General features: G+C 42.7%; 1 protein-coding gene across 4 annotated transcripts in view; it reads left to right on the plus strand.

Moving 5' to 3' along the window:
• The window catches only part of LIFR (LIF receptor subunit alpha), a 95013-nt gene that overhangs the window by 63047 nt on the left and 14639 nt on the right, over positions 1–17327 (plus strand). For all 4 annotated transcript variants that reach the window (XM_083703430.1, XM_083703432.1, XM_083703429.1 and 1 more), the window contains exons 10-15: positions 553–689; positions 1660–1840; positions 6545–6615; positions 8609–8822; positions 12525–12701; positions 15434–15535. In XM_083703430.1, the coding sequence (XP_083559556.1) occupies positions 553–689; positions 1660–1840; positions 6545–6615; positions 8609–8822; positions 12525–12701; positions 15434–15535 (882 nt within the window). The remainder of the gene's footprint in view (positions 1–552; positions 690–1659; positions 1841–6544; positions 6616–8608; positions 8823–12524; positions 12702–15433; positions 15536–17327) is intronic.

The following is a 17327-nucleotide window of genomic DNA, read 5'->3' on the forward strand; positions in this document are numbered from 1 at the left end:
AGAAATACATAGATCAATAATTATGGAATTTTTGTGAGGTTTAACAGGTTCACTGTTTTTCTGCTGTGCTTTATTGGAAGGATAAAACAATCATTTCCTTAATAACAATTTAAACTATTTAACCAAAACAATAACATTATAGCATATGCATTCATGTTTGTTGACTGATGTGGTTAAACACATGTAAAACTCAAACAAATCCTTATTTCCTGATGTATAGCCTTTGGACTATAATGCAACTTAAACAGAAAATTATCTTTAGATTTTTTTTCCTCCAAAAGCATTTGATTTTAAAAAATCCAATTTAAATCAAAAAAATCCGTTTAAAATAAAAAAAATCTGATTTGTTTTACTTTTTTTTTTAATCATTCGTTTTTATCCACCCTGATTTGAACCCTAGTGTCCCAAGTCCTCATCCAAAACTCTAGACCACTACACCACACTGGCCCTCCTTTAGCCCACCTTTCCGTACTGCACCTAGCGCATGTTTGGCATGAAATAAATAAAAACAAGGATTTGTTTTTAACACTTTGCATCTCCTTTTTTCACCAGTTCATCCAAGACCACCTTCTCGGTTCACTGTGAGGAATGAAAGCCCAACTAATGTCACTTTGTCATGGCACTTGGATGGCAATTTTAAGCAAATCAAGCTGCAGTGTCAGGTTGAAGTTATTTGCAGGGAGAAACAGGTAGGTGTTTTCTGGTTTGCCTTGTACATCAATGGCATTATATAATAACTGGGTTGTGGGGTTTTGTTGTTGTTTTTACAAATTTATAAGCTGCTTCGCAGCCTAACACAAGTCAAAGCAGTCTGCAGCAATGTGAAATGTGAGATAAAGTAGAAAGTCTAAAATCAATCAAAACGTAGAGGCCAGCCTGTTCCAGTGTTGCCTCTTACCGCTGGGTACCTATTGGCTGGGAAAGACCCGTGTAGGATCCATGCCCATGTAATAGCATTCATCATTTGCAGAAAGCCCACAATTGTGGGATTGAACGCTAGAGGGAAGACAGTTTACCACATTGCTGCATTATATAAGAAATAAGCCAATAAGCTTCATGGGTCCAGAATCTATTCTTAACTCGTCTTGCTGCAACCTCCCTCCCCTTTTTTGTTCAATCTGAAGCACGATGTATAGAAATGATAACTGCCTCAAGGTCCATAAATAGCAACACCCTAGTGGTCCCGGGCCCTAAGGAAGTTAGATTAGCTTCAACCAGAGCCAGGGCCTTTTCAACACTGGCCTGGTGGAATGCTCTGCCTCATGAGACCAGGGCCCTGCAGGATCTGATTTCTTTCCGCAGGGCCTGTAAGACACAGTTGTTCCATCTGGCCTTTGGCTTGGAACCAATTTAATTCCCTCCCCCTCTTTCTTCTTTCTTTTTCCTTTCTCCTCCTGTGACGAGGCTGCATTTTAATATTTTAATGTTTCAATATTTTAATTGTTGTGTTTTAATCTTGTTTTTAAGTTGTATTCATTCAACTTGTTTTTATTATTGCTTGTTAGCCGCTCTGAGCCCGGCCTTGGCTGGGGAGGGCGGGGTATAAATAAAAATTATTATTATTATTATTATTATTATTATTTGTAGCAGTAATAGTAATAGTGATTTATAGCAGCCCAGTACTTTTTGTCATAAAGAAATTTCATTTGTTTGTTTAAGATGAATAAGACCCTGAATGTGCTGCTGGATGGTGCAGAAAACTCCTTTTACACAACCTCCGTGAGCAAGTTGCGTCCCTACACAACATACACTTTCAAAGTTCGCTGCTCAGCTGCTCCACCCCTCTTCTGGAAGTGGAGCGACTGGGTCGAGAAAACGCGGCACACAACCCTGCAAGCCCGTAAGTTTATTGTATAATGGGAGAATCCACGGCCCTCCAGATGTTGCAGAAGTGACATGTCCCATCAGGGATGGAGAGAGCTGGAGTCCAACAACATCTGGATCCCTGGAGTAATGGAACATTCTGAAGTATAGGCTTCATCAGTCCTCTTAATGAGTCAGGAAAAGTGAGCAAGAAGCTTTAGGAAGACCGTTCAAAATCTATTCCTTAATGAAAACACCCCCGGAATATACAAGTGTGAATTTTCAGATTACAAATATCTGCCCTCAGAGCTTCATTTTTCCTTCTTTTTTTGTAAATTTTATAGCTTATAAAATTCTGAGATTGAAACCATAGCTCCATTCTAAGAATTACAAAACTAATAGTTGCGTAATAAACTTACCGGAACCAATTAAAATGTTACAAAGCAGTGGGCAAGCCTTTGAGTTCATCATAACACTTTTTTTCTACACCCACCCTACAACCCCATGGGCAACCTTCCTCCAAAGGAAACCTCAAGCAATTAGGGACTCTTACAAGTTGCTAAAAAACAAACAGGGGTCTCTATGACATTTGGGGTGAAGAAAACCCGGGAGACACCAGCCTGACCGGGCGCCATGACACGGTGTCCAGATTAGATGGCATTCTGCTCACACAAGGTTTGATACCCTTGGTTGAATCAACAAACATAGGTAGCATTAAAATCACAGATCATGCCCCAGTAGAAGGTAAACCTTAAAATAGGAGAAGAAACACAAACCACCCCATCATGGTCCTTCAGTCCCATTCTAACCACAAATAAACAAATTGGAGAGAGTCTCACAAAAACTCTCAAACTACTTCAAAGAAAATGATATCGACAATATAACAACCCCCCCCCCCCGCTATGGGATGCAATGAAAGTGGTCACCAGAGGAGCTTGCATAAAAGAGAAAACAATCCTTAAAAAACAAACCACCTCAAAAATTAGCAAAATAGAACAAGACATCATGGCCCTCTCATCATGCTACAAACAGGAGCTAAAAAAACTCCTTAAACCTATAGAACAGAAAAGTAGGGAACTAGACTCCCTAGAAATCAACAAAACAATGATCAACATTCTATACTCAAAACAACGCTTCTACAAGTATGGAGGGAAAAACTCCAAACTGTTAGCAAACATATATAGGAAAAAACAAGAAAAACACTCAAAACAAGAATATATTGCATCACCAAAAAAGACGGCAACTTAACATTCTGCCCCTCAGAATTTCACTCCAACCTACACACCTCCCATAACCCACCCAAGGAAGAAATCAGAAAATTCCTAGCAGGACTGACCATGCCAACCTTAACTGATGAGGAACAGGAATTCATGGACAGTCCTATCACCCCGGAGGAAATAGATACGATCCTCAAAAACCTGAAGCCACACAAAGCCCCAGACCCAGACTGCTTTACAGCAGAATTCTATAAGAAATTCAAAGAACCTCTGATGCCCTACATGACCCGCCTGTTCAATGACATCATAAAAGGGGCCCCCATTCCTAAAACCTGGATCTCCTCAAAGATAGACTCCATCCCAAAACCACTCAAAGACAGCCTCAAAGTAGAATCATACTGCCCAATCTCATTAATAAACCAAGACTATAATATATTCATATTAATCTTGGCCAACTGCCTAAAAAATTTCCTACACTGGTTTATAGCCCCAGACCAGACTCACTTTGTCCCTGGTCACAATATAACAGACCCCATCAGGAAACTACTGAATCTGATAGAACACAGCAAGGCAACTAAGCTCCCACTGACAATTATGTCCCTAGACAGCCTCAAAGCTTTTGATTGCTTAGAGTGGAAATACTTATTAGCAGTACTAACATGAAATTTGGTCCCAACTACTTAAAAACCCACAAACAAATATAATCCTGAGTCTCAGCAAAATGCAGGACTTACAGTATAGACTCTAATGCCATAGCAATCCAAAGAGGCACAAAACAAGGATGCCCACTGTCTCCCTTCCTATTCATCCTGGCTCTGGAACCTCTAGCAATCTGAATCTGAGCAGCCACAGACAAGGGAGTGGAAATAAAAGGCAGAACCTATAAATTAGGGCTCTTTGCAGATGACCTAATGGTCACAACACCAGACCCCATAAACACAGCAGCCTCCCTAATCAGAGAACTCAACATGTTTGCAATGTGCTTGGGCTTACAGGTAAATTTTGCAAAATCTGAGGCTATGTGCTTCAACACCCTCCTTCATACCCAAAAAGAATTCACCAACATCACCAAGATAAAACTTTGCTGCACCATGTTCATATACCTAGGGGTACAAATAACCAACAAATTATACCTCCACAACTACAACCCCTACAACCCTCCACAACTACAACGACAAATCAACAAAGACTTGAGGAAATGGGACAGCACCACAGCTTCACTCTCTGACACAATAGCCATGCTCAAAATGACCACCCTCCCAATTTGGATTCTCCCAGCCCAACTTCACAATTGGCAATAAAAATGACACTCATTTATCTTTTCACACAAAAAACTGAGAATAAGCCCCAAATACCTGCACCTCCCCTCTTCAGCAGGAGGATGGGGAATCCCCAACATAAAAGCATCCTACATCACCAACCAAGTACGCCACATAATCCCGTATATCCTAGAAGACGAGATGAAAAAATGGGTACACCTGGCGAGAGACACAATTGAAAATACCCGCACCTCTGTATATCCATTTCTCCCAAACAAACTAAGGAAAATCCCCACAACACGTCACACAGACCATGCTTAAAGCATGGAGAGAAGTAGGTAAACTGTCCCCAACCCCATCTTCACTATTTCCCCTAGCACACCACCCACTATTTCACCATGCAGCACAAAACATCCAGATAAAACCTGGCAAGCCAAAGGCTTATACTGCCTAGCAGACTTCTACAAAAAATTACAAACCCATATCAACACAAGACAAACTATGGGACACCCAAATGTCCTGGCTAACACACCACCAATTACATGCCCTCTTAAAAAACAACCCAATAGTAAAATCAGCAGCAACTAGGCCCTTGACAACCTTCGAAAACCTCCTAACAGCAAAGGGATACGGCAAAGAGATGGTATCCACAATATACAAAATACTACTGCAAAATTACCCCTCAACGTAATCAAAAAAACAATGGGAGGATGACAATAGGCTATGAGATTAACCCCACCCAATAGACCAGAATGTGGTCTAAACCTCCCTTTAAATCCATATCAGCGAAAAGAAAAGAACACACTCTGAAACTCACTAACAGGTGGTACCTAACACTATGTAAACTAATGCTAATATGCCCAGGAACCTCACCAAAATGGTGGAGAGGATGCACCTCCATAGGAACATACATACCTCCACATGTGGTGGGAATGTCCTAAAATCCAACTCTTCTGAACATCAGTCATACAAGAAATATGCAAAATAACTAAGCAAAGTATTAGAAGTCACCCCAGAACTAAGGGAAGATGGCCCTACTAAACATCTTCCAAGGTAATAATGCCCACTCACATCATAAGGAGCTCATAACCCAGCTACTCTCAGCAGCCAGAAGCATCATAGCCAGACACTAGAGAGATCTGTCAGGAGTTAGCATGGACCAATGGTATCAAATATAGTATGGGAAACATCCTTATTAGAAAAACTAACCAATAAACTGACACGGGGACAAATAGAAGAAGGCGCCTTCACCCCGGTATGGTTCCCCTTTATCACATACATAGCCCAACATGACAACGAGGACCCACCAATAGCATTCAAATCAATATGGCTAACCTGATCCAAAAACGCGCACACACTCCACTCACACACAAAAGCAAATTTTGTTTAAGCCAGGGGTCAGCAAACTTTTTCAACACTGTCCCTCAGACCTTGTTGGGGGCCAGACTATATTTTGAAAAAAAAAATGAAATAAATGAACCATAAATAAATAAATAAATAAATAAAATTCCCATGCCCCACAAATAACCCAGAGATGCATTTTAAATAAAAGCACACATTCTACATATGTAAAAGATGCATTTTAAATAAAAGCACACATTCTACTCATGTAAAAACACACTAATTCCCGGACTGTTCGTGGGCTGGATTTAAAAGGTGATTGGGCCGGCTCCGGCCCCCGGGCCTTGGTTTGCCTACCCATGACTTAAGCCAATCAAAGATAACCAACCACACCCTAGAGCTAGGCCACCCACATCTCTCTCACCACCAAAGAATTACAAGTGAATAGTAAAGAGAACCCACACAAGTGATGCTGACACAAAACCCCACACATACACTAAGGAGAAGAAAAGAAGCATTGCAACCCCACCCCACTCATAATTCCCCCCTCCCCCTCTTCCCCCTTTTCTTCATAACCTAACATTGTTTTAAAAAAAACTTTTAAAAATATATAGCAATAACTCTTTTTTCCAGTTTGGTTGAGGAGGGGAGGAGAGGTTTTTTTGCCATGATGAAAAAAACCCCACTCTGCACTTCATAATAATTACAAAAGTTGATAAGACATTGTGCAGGCTTGGATAGGTTTTGGGATAAAGAAGTATCAGCTGTTTGAGATGTTTCTTCAATGTAAGAGTGCTGGAAATTGTGAGTCTTCTTCTTAAGCAGCTGTCTCTCTTGGTCATTGTTACAATTTGGCAATTCTGTATATGTCAGCTGATAGCAACGAATATTTTCTTGAGTATAATCGAAACTCTCCTCTTCCAGCTCCAACGAGAAGTCTAGATCTATGGAGAGAGAGAAGTCTTGATGGTGAGACTGTAAACCTCTTTTGGAAGGTATGTGTTCGGCTGCTGTTGCTTTTAATTTGTCCTTAAATTACTGGCTCCCAGACAATACTGCTTGTTGCTTGCAAACTTTGCTCCTTCTGAGCCAATTCACACAACTCATTTTGCAGTGCAGTATTGGCCATAAGGTGAACTTTCTCCTCCCAGTCACACGAAAAATGGTTTTGTAAAAAACAACAACCCACAATCCACGTGGTAAGATGGAAAGTTATGGTATCATTATTGCTACATTTATAGTACTGAAATTTTGTTATCTGTATGCTCTTGCAATTGTTATATGCTGCTGTTTTTATTATTGCTGGTGTTATGAAATAATTCTCACAGTTGTTGATTTTTGAGTTGAATTGTTGCTTTGAGCCTAGGTCTTTTGTGTGTGGACACACAAATATAGTGTTGGTGGTGGTGATCCCTGAGGGGGAAGCATCATCTTGTGATAATGCATACCTTTGGGAAAGTGGTGGGATGTCTTCCTCAAGAGCAGCTTTATTCTACTCTTGTTTTGTGAACTGTCTGACAGCTTTGGATAATAATTTAGTTCAGGACCAAACGTCTTGCTTGCCCCTTTTCTGTGTATTTATTTAGCCCAGAAGTGGGGAACCTGTGGCCTTCTAGATCCTGTTGGGGACTACAAATCCCATGATCCCTGTCTGTTGGCCATGCTGGAAGGCCATCCCCCACCCCAATACAGCACACTTACTCATGTACACAGTTCCAATCACAGCATTGACTGGAGCGTTTTGCCTTCTGCCTCACTTCTGGTTGGGTGACCTTGCAGGTCTTAGACTACAGCTCCCATCATCCTTTAACCTTGGCCCTTCTGGCTGGGGCTTCTGGGGATTTGGAGCCCAACAGTATGTGTCCAGCATTTTGAGGTCCGCAGGCCACACACGCTGCTGCAGTACTTCCACTTTCATTGGATTTGACAGATTATGTGCAAAACAAAGTTTTACTCCCTCTCGCCCAACGATCTGCCACACTTTTGCATGACCAAGAAAGCGTCTCCTGAGAGAGACTATGCAGGCAAAATGGGCAGACTTGATTCTCAAGCTTTGGCAAGTTTGTGGTTGCCACTTGTGGCGGCATTTCTAAGTGTGCCCCTTTTAGCTACTCCCATATCAGTTAATGCCAACTCGCCCTGTGGGGAAAAGTTAAGCAAGGCATTCTCTTAACCTGTAGGAGATAGAGTGACCAAGTTTGGAAATTACCTGCTCTTGCCTTCCATATAGCACATGAAAATAGCAGCACCTTATATTGCTTCCATCCCTAGCAAATGTCTGAGCATACTGCCTGGGAGCCAGCCGTAGGACTCAGGAGAACCAGTGTGGTGTAGTGGTTAAGAGCGGTAGACTCGTAATCTGGTGAAACGGGTTCGATTCCCCGCTCCTCCACATGCAGCTGCTGGGTGACCTTGGGCCAGTCACACTTCTCTGAAGTCTCTCAGCCCCACTCACCTCACAGAGTGTTTGTTGTGAGGGAGGAAGGGAAAGGAGAATGTTAGCCGCTTTGAGACTCCTTAGGGTAGTGATAAAGCGGGATATCAAATCCAAACTCTCTCTCTCAGGATAAATGCCCTCTTGGTCGTGTCTCCTTGCTATTGTATTTGGAGAAGGGTCGTAGATCAGTGTTAGATTATCTGCTTTCCATGCAGGAAGTCCAGATTCAATCTCTGACATCTCCAGGACATGCCTCCTGTCTGAAACCCTGGAAAGCTTCTGCCAGTCAGTGCAGACAAAACTGAGATGGATGGACCAATGGTCTGGCTCTGTAGGAGGCAGCTTCCTAAGAGCCTTTCTTTGATGGCCGGTTTACTAGAAATATATAAATGGGTTGCCCAGCAGTCAGTGGGTAAACTGCAACGAGGCCCAGCTTATAGGGCTGTTTTAAATACCTTTCTGAAAGTGGCTTTGTGACAGCACGCTTTTCTTGCATACTTCCTTTTCTATTTCCCTTGAACCTGCTATCTCTCTCTTTCTTTTTACAACAGCCACTACCCGTTTCTGACACAAATGGGTTGATAGAGGCTTACGAAGTGTCTTGGTCCCTACCAGAGGGGTCCACTTACAACAGGTCGGTTTCTGCACCTGCCAGCAACATCTCAATAAAGCTTGGGGAAAATGATTGTGCATTCTCGGTGGTGGCGAAAAACGAGGCTGGCCACTCTCCTCCTTCTCAGATAAACAGTGCAGATATTCCAGTCAGTAAGTATGAAATAAAACTCTTTGTCAATTGTGGTTTCTATCTGTATGCCCCATTTTTTTTGGGGGGGGGGAATGCATGAAATGTGTGTACTTTGTGTACCTATCTCCTAATACAGTGGTACCTCGGGTTACATACACTTCAGGTTACATACGCTTCAGGCTACAGACTCCGCTAACCCAGAAATATTACCTCAGGTTAAGAACTTTGCTTCAGGATGAGAACAGAAATCGTGCTCCGGTGGCACGGCAGCAGCAGGAGGCCCCATTAACTAAAGTGGTGCTTCAGGTTAAGAACAGTTTCAGGTTAAGAATGGACCTCCAGAACGAATTAAGAACTTAACCTGAGGTACCACTGTATACTGTTAGGTTCTGATGGATTGTTGAATGATGCTTTGTTTGATATAAATTGTTTTAAAGTTATTGTGACTTTTTGTATCGGATCAAACTGCTACTGTTTCATCTTTTTATTGTGCTTTAATATGTGTTGGAAGCCGCCAATTGGGATGGGGTAATACGCCGGAGAATATGTGGTTGAAATTTATACGTACACCCTTAGGCCCCATCTGAACTATACATTTAAAGCAATGAAGAAGCCTGGGAACTGTAGTTTAAGGATGCTGCGCTGCTGGGAGCTCCCCCCAGTCCCTTTCCAGAACTACAATTCCCAGAGTGGTTTTTAACAGTCAGTTCTGAAATTTGCAGCTTCATGAGGGAAATTGTAGTCTCCAAACAACTTTCAGCGCTCTTGAACTACAGTTCCCAGGAGTCTTTGGGAAAAGCCATGGCTGTTTAAAGTGGTATAATACTGCTTTAAATTTATGGTGCAGGTGGGGCCTTAGTTGTATTTGTTTATTGGTTCTAGGGTAGGGGTGAAAAGGTTTGGACTTGCTGGTATAACTGAATATGATCCAAGATACACAGTCTTCATGCTGTTCAAGATTTCAGGGTTACTTTTTTTGTTGTTCATGCTCATTGGCTGAACAAGTTGATGCAACTTTTATGGAGTTATGTAAGCACTCTTGGTGAGTAATACAGACTTGTAGGCTGCTCCAGGTCATGCACTTCTGTGGCTCTGACTGAAGAGAGCAGCTGGCAGTTCTTACGCCTACTCAGACTCTTCTTAGAAAAGAACTTTTTGAATGACTGGATGCCTTGCTTTGCGTTACCCGCAGCACAACTCAGTTCTGAGGCATTGTGAGTCACAGATCGTAGTCATGGAGGGTGACTCATCCGGAAAGCAGCACGAGGAATAATAAGCAGGTCCTTTCAGCCTGGGCTCCGTTACATTCTGCAAATGCTTTGGATGCCTGGAAGAGATAATAGTGTATTTGTGTGTTCCTCACCTTGGAAAAGGATATTGTAGAGTTGAAAAAGGTTCAGAAAAGGGCAGCCAAAATTATCAGGGCAGGAGGGGGTGGAGCAACCCGCTCTGAGGGGGAAAAAATACAGCATTTGGGATTTCTTAGTTTAGAGAACAGTCAAGAAAAAGGTGGCATGATAGAGGTTTATAAAATTATGTATGGCATGTAGAAAGTGACTAGAGAACAGTTTTTCTCCCTCATAACACTCGTGGGCATAAAATGAAGCTGATTGTTGGAAGATTCAAGACAGAAAAAAGTGTACTACTACTACTTATTATTATTATTATTATTATTATTATTATTATTATTATTATTTATTAATATTTATACCCTACCCATCTGAATGGGTTGCCTCAGCCCTCTGAGCGACTTCCAACGCATATACAGTGGTCCTCGGGTTACATACGCTTCAGGTTACAGACTCTGCTAACCCAGAAATAGTGCTTCAGGTTAAGAACTTTGCTTCAGGATGAGAACAGAAATGGTGCTCCAGCGGCGCAGCAGCAGCAGGAGGCCCCATTAGCTAAAGTGGTGCTTCAGGTTAAGAACAGTTTCAGGTTAAGTATGGACCTCCGGAACGAATTAAGTACTTAACCCGAGATACCACTGTAAAAACATAACCAAACATCAAACATTAAAAACCTCCTGATACATTGCCAAATAGGAAGTGTTTGGCAAAGTTATCCAGGGGCATATCATCTCAGTCAAAATAGTAGGACAAGTTGAGATACACATAGGAGACATACGGCTTTAGGTTGATCTGCCAGTTGATGTTAGTTCTGGCACACCTGTGTAAGGAAAGCCAGGGATCCAGGCCGCAGAAATCAGTTCAGTTCAGGCTCTTACATTCATCACCCTCTGATATTGCAGCGGGTTGCAGATGCCAACATTCCAATCGTAGGCCATTATTATGAGGAAGGTGAAATTGTTTGCTTGAGACGTGTTTCCTCCTCCTCATTCTATACATTTTGGGAGTTTCTCTCCTTGGGAGATTTCGTAGCTTCCACCTGGAATTGTGCACCTGCAATAGGCAGCTTGTCGCCAAAGTAAAACGTTTATGCATTGCATTTCTCACTCAGCAGTATTTCTCCTCTGCTCCCCCCCCCCCTTTTCTCTGTAGCAAGCCAGCTCAGTTCTATATTTGGTACTTGATACTGTTCCAAGTTCAGGAGCTCGTGACTTGGCAGTCGTTCACTACTAGCCCAAGCCATATGGGGAGAAAATGTAATTATACAGTTAATGTAACCCGGAGGTGTTTTTCATGGAAGATCTATTGATTTCGTTGGACCTGATTTCTGTTTCATGCACTTATATTGTGAGAGCCACAGCCCAGTTCATCCAGGCTGATTTGTCATGCTGATTTGGAGAATCTAATTTTAAGCTGCTGTATCCCATTGAACTTCTCACAGAACTTAATCCAATTATCAGCAGGTCCTCCAATGTAAGCAGATTTTAGATAGACATGTATTACCAGTCTAGTGTATTATGTGTGCTCTTAAGACTCAAAAACAGTGTCTTGGTTATCTCTCTCACACTCTCTTACACTGTCACTCAAAGATCAATACGATATTCCAATAAGATTTTATTAGATATTTTGTGAGGAAAGAAAAAGCTTAATTCTTTCTAAGATGTGCTGGCATGCAAAACTGAGGCTCCTGGTCAAGTCAATCAGCCCGTTGACCAAGATTTCTGGAGCTGCTCCAAACTGAACAGCAAAGCTTAGACTGAGATTACAGTGATCCCAGGCGCTGGTCTCTCAAATTCTGGTGGCCTTCAAGAGGGCATGGATGCTGCACCTCCTGTTACTGCCAGATGTGTCCAGCTTTCCTTCTGTGGTTGTCTAAAAAGACAAAAGGGACTCCTTGGTAGTGGCACCCAGCCTGTGGAACAGCCTCCCATTAGTTGCCAAGGAGATAAATAACTATACAACTTTTAGCAGACATTTGAAGGGCAGCCCTGTATAGTTTTATTATGCTTTATATTTGTTGGAAGCTGCCCAGAGTGGCTGGGGCAACCCAATCAAGATGGGCAGGGTACAAATAATAATAATAATAATAATAATAATAATAATAATAATAATAATAATAATGGGTTAACTGGGAGAAGGAAATAAATAATCTTTATGAGGAAGGATGAATGAAGTTGGGAGGACCCGAAATAAGCATTGTTTGGATTTGTTTCTCTTTAACGAGAACAGTTAGACCAATTAGGTTCTTTTGCATTTTTATATGTGTAGTTTTATTGCACGTGTCTTTGAACAAATGGGGGGAAATTGGGAAGGCATTATGAAATGCATTAAGAAGGCCCCAGGGACTAACCTTTGACATTATCAATGTTGCAGGCGATGCCCCAACAGAGATCGGAGTTGCCAAAGGAGATGGTGTTTACGTCGCTTGGGAGCTTGACCCCAACGTCACCTGTGGCTATACCGTGAGGTGGCGTCAGGGGCCTGAGCCCAGTGCTGCTGTGAGTTGGGAAACGTTTCCATCAGGCGTGTCAGATGCTGTGATCAAATCTGGTAGGAAATAACTGCTTAACATTTGTTTCTGCAAAGAGCTGTGCTTGCATGTGAAAGTGAGAATCACCATGATTTAGGGACAGGGCCATAGCTGTCAAGGGGGGACGCGGGTGGCGCTGTGGGTTAAAGCCTCAGCGCCTAGGGCTTGCCGATCGAAAGGTCGGTGGTTCGAATCCCCGCTGCGGGGTGCGCTCCCGTTGCTCAGTCCCAGTGCCTGCCAACCTAGCAGTTCGAAAGCACCCCCGGGTGCAAGTAGATAAATAGGGACCGCTTACTGGCGGGAAGGTAAACGGCGTTTCCGTGTGCAGCTCTGGCTCGCCAGAGCAGCGATGTCACGCTGGCCACGTGACCCGGACGTGTCTCCGGACAGCGCTGGCCCCTGGCCTCTTGAGTGAGATGGGCGCACAACCCCAGAGTCTGTCAAGACTGGCCCGTACGGGCAGGGGTACCTTTACCTTTTTACCATAGCTGTCAACCGTCCCTTATTTGGTGGGAAACTCCCTTATCCCAGCGCCGTGTCCCACTGCTGTCCCTTATATTTCCTGGGTTTCAAAGGAAGCAGCTCTTCTCCTTCCCTTCCTGCCGGCCAGGGAGGAGGGAGGCTCCAACTGTGTTGCTTGGCTGCATTGCTCACCCAATAAGGAGTCTAAGAACGACTGGGGGGTGGAGCTTGCATACCTTGTGCCAATCAAATCGGCCACATTGCCTGGGGTCTCACCTTTTCTCAGCGCTTCCCAGCAGAGAGGTGACGGTGGTTTTCCTTGCTGCATCCCCTTTGCCGGGTTGCTGCGCTGTGGGAACCACTGCTTGAGGCTTTGTTTGGCTGCTGGCTGGGCTTTCTGCCTTTGGCTTGGAGTGGCTCAGAAGTTGAACATACCTGTGCCCGGAAAATCCCTTATTTTGGCTGCTGATCCCTTATTTTTGAGGCTGCTGGTCCCTTATTTTCAAATCTGTAAGTTGACAGCGATGGACAGGGCATGTGTTTGGGACTCTGCTGTTTTTGAGCAGGAGAGTTTGCATTTCAAACTGCCGTAGCTAGAGCTTCTTCCTGACCACCCCCCTCCATGATTTTCTGTTTTATGTATTCCTATGTTGAGATAGAAATTACCCTTTTAATGGTAGCTCGCTTGTAAAGTTTGGGTACTTATCCACATTTGTCTCAGGAGAGCACTTTTGTTCTCCAAATGGAGTTTATTCCTTGGCTGCAAGGAATAAACTCCTTTATTTCTTTTCTTTAAAATTTGCTTATTTATGTAAAATATTGATAAACCATGCTTTCATGTAAAAATATCAGCATATGGTATGCAATCAAAGAAACACGGTAAAAAGAAATTAAAAATGCCAGATGTATCTGTAGAATCTGGTTGGCAAAAGCATATTAGGTTTGAAAGCCCTGTCTGAGCAGTACAGTTTTTAGAAGAGATGTAGAAATGATTAGAGATTATTCCTGCCAAACTTCTGGAGGCAAGCAGTTCCACAGAACAGGGCCTGCCACACCTTGTTCAAAGCTTGGCATCTCTGGTTGGTTTAAACTCAAGCAATCCAGGATCAATCTAATCATAGTTCAAACTTGGGGGGGGGGGGACTCTGGTTTGTTTAAATATCACAGGCAATTCTGTGGAACTTGAATGCAGAAGTCAAAGCTGCCACTCTCCTTGTGACTGCTATGGAGGCTGAGGTTGGGGGTGTGCAAGTCTCATGCATGTAATTCTAAAAACTGTGGTTTGGCTTTGCATTTGCAAATGGTCTGTGTGTCTTTAGAGCTGCTTCTGAACTTTAGTGTGTTGTTGGTGGAGATCTTAAGAGCCTGTATCTGAAGGTCAAGGTCAGTTTGTAAATAAGCGTTTTATCATCATGCTGCCATCCATTCACCTGAGGCTTGCTTCTTAGGCTTTAGGTGAGTGAAATTGGTATTATGATGGTGATGGATACCCAGGCATTAAATAAATGACACATTGGGTAGAGCTGGCCAGCCAGGAAATATTGGAGTCACTTAAAGGCTTGTTGCATAGAAGTGGATATTGATCATATTTATTACAACTGCCCCAAGGTTGGAATCTTTGGGAGCATGAATCGTGATAGAATGAATAATATGATGGGTTGGGATTTACCTTTGAATCCCTTGGTGGAAAATCACTTTATTGAGAAACGGATACATTTTGCAATGTATCAAAACATTAAAGCCGTAGTAGGGTTGTTGCAAATAAATTATAATTTACTTGCTAGTGCCTGATAATATAAATAATACAAGAAGGAACTCTCAGATTTGATTTGGGGAAACTGAGACACATTATTTTCAGGTTACAGATAGGTAGCCGTGTTGGTCTGCCATAGTCAAAACAAAACAAAATTCCTTCCAGTAGCACCTTAAAGACCAACTAAGTCAGTTCTTGGTATGAGCTTTCGTGTGCATGCACACTTCTTCAGATACACTGAAACAGAAGTTTCCAGACCCTTCTATACAGTGAGAAGGTGGGGAGGGGTATTACTCAGAAGGCTGGTGGGAATGGGTGATTGGCAGATAGCTGTGATGAGCCTGTTGACGACTCTTAACGACTGCAATAGGTCTTACAGGAAGAAGCAATTCTTTTCATGGTTTTAACAGTTGAATTGTGGCCAGATGTAGCCATAAAGGAGCAACTCCCTTCTTGTAAAGGATTGAATTTCTCTATTTCTTCTCAGAATGTAGTGTACTGTAAAATAAGATATTTAATGATTATTTTGTCCCACAGATCTCTTTCAGCCAGGAATCAGATACAGATTTTCTGTCCATGGCTGCAAAGACAATGGATATCAGCTACTGAAGTATATAAATGGCTACACACAAGAGCTGCGTAAGTGCCTTTAATTTTGCTAAAGGTTATTCAGATGCAAGAGAAAATGTGTTAATACTTCTAGGGCTTATTGAACCAAAAGAAAAGAGGGAAATAGGGACAGACTGAAAGTACATTATCTTTGCCAATTATCTTAGGAAGGTTCATAGCCTAGTTTTGGATCAAGACCAACAAGGTGAGTTAGTCAATTGTGTAAATATATCCTAAGGTGAGTTGCACCAGCAGGATTGCAACTGTCAATATCAGTCTCTCTCCATTTCTAATTCCTCCCCACACACACATCTTACATTTCTGCAACGTTCCACATTTCTGCAACAATTTACATTATACAAACTTAACGAAAATCTGTACACATTTCTGTTAATCAGCTCCTTTCTGTAATCCGTTTTAACTACTATTCACATTTTTGTAGTCAAATTTCCCTAATAATATGCATTTTTCTCCAATATATGCAGTTCTATCAACATTTCCCCCTAAAATGTGCAGGGTTCAACTGTGTCTGAAACAACCTTGGGTGTGCATTACCACGTCAGTTGTTTCTGGATTGCATTCCTGTTCCCTTTGTTACTTACATGATAGATTCTCCTGCTGAAGATGGTTCCCTGGCATATCTTCCTGTCTAGAGCACAAGTAGGAAGAGTGCTGTTGCATCCCAGGTCCTACTTTCAGGCTTCCCATTGGCATCTGGTTAGCCACTGGGAGAACAAGATGCCAGATAACATGGGCCTGTAGTTTGATCTAGCAGTCTTGCATTTACGTCAGGGTAGCCAGTGTGATGGCCTCCAGGAGTTGGACTACAGCTCTCGTCAGCCCCAGCCTGGATGGCCAGTGATGAGGGAAGACGGTCAAGGGGCTGTCAGGAATGCAGGCTCATCCTCAGGTCAGGAAAAGGACTCCAGACACAAAAATGGAATCGGTTTTTCTTCGCAAAAGTAAAAACACAACTGAGTTCACCTAGGCTAATCTGCCCTAGTTGAAGATGTTGCTGGGACTGGCATCTGGCCCATCCTTTCCTTTCCAGTAGTCTCTCTCTCTCTCTGACTCCTCCTCCCAAGCAGACATAAACTGTGGCAAGATGAAGGAATCCCCCTCTGGGCCTGTCTGGCTTGTTGCTCAGCAGCATGCAAGGCTCTCCGTGATCTGAGTGTCAGTGGAGGTGGAGAGCTAGCTGAAGGAGGACTCCCCAGCTGTTGGGCAACTGAAGCAGCACGACCCTTGACACCTAGCCTGGAACGGGTTTCTTCTTCTGACCCCCTGTGTTCACTCAAACCTCCTGCTTCTGTCACATCTCATCCAAACACAGTAAATTTTGCTTAGTAAATGAATAAATGCTTAAGCCAAGAAAGAACTTAGCATATGAAGTTGAATGTTTCTAAATATATCAAAACCATGAGAGAGAATTTACTGAAGACGCCCGAGACTCTTCATGGGTGAAACAGGTGACAAACGCCGACACCCTGTCTAACTCTTGTGCGTAACATCGCCAACACTTCGTTTGATCAAACTTACCCACATTGATATCTAACCCTTGAGCGCAACATCACTGACACTTCGTTTGATCAGACTTACCTTTGTTGATGTCTACAGGAGTCTGGCTAAAGGAACTTTAAAGACTGAATCTTCCTTTTGGATACAATTTGAATGAGTTTTCTGTTTGTGGCTTCAGTAGTAGATCTTGTACATAGCTCTCTCAATTTTGGGATTATTAATATAAGATTTAGAATGTAGAATGGTTTGGTAGTGTTTTGTGTGCTGCTTATGTGCTGCTTGCTTTATACTGGTCTGTAACATC

Source organism: Podarcis gaigeae (assembly GCF_964106915.1).
Source record: "Podarcis gaigeae genome assembly, chromosome: 11".
NCBI classification, from domain to species: domain Eukaryota; kingdom Metazoa; phylum Chordata; class Lepidosauria; order Squamata; family Lacertidae; genus Podarcis; species Podarcis gaigeae.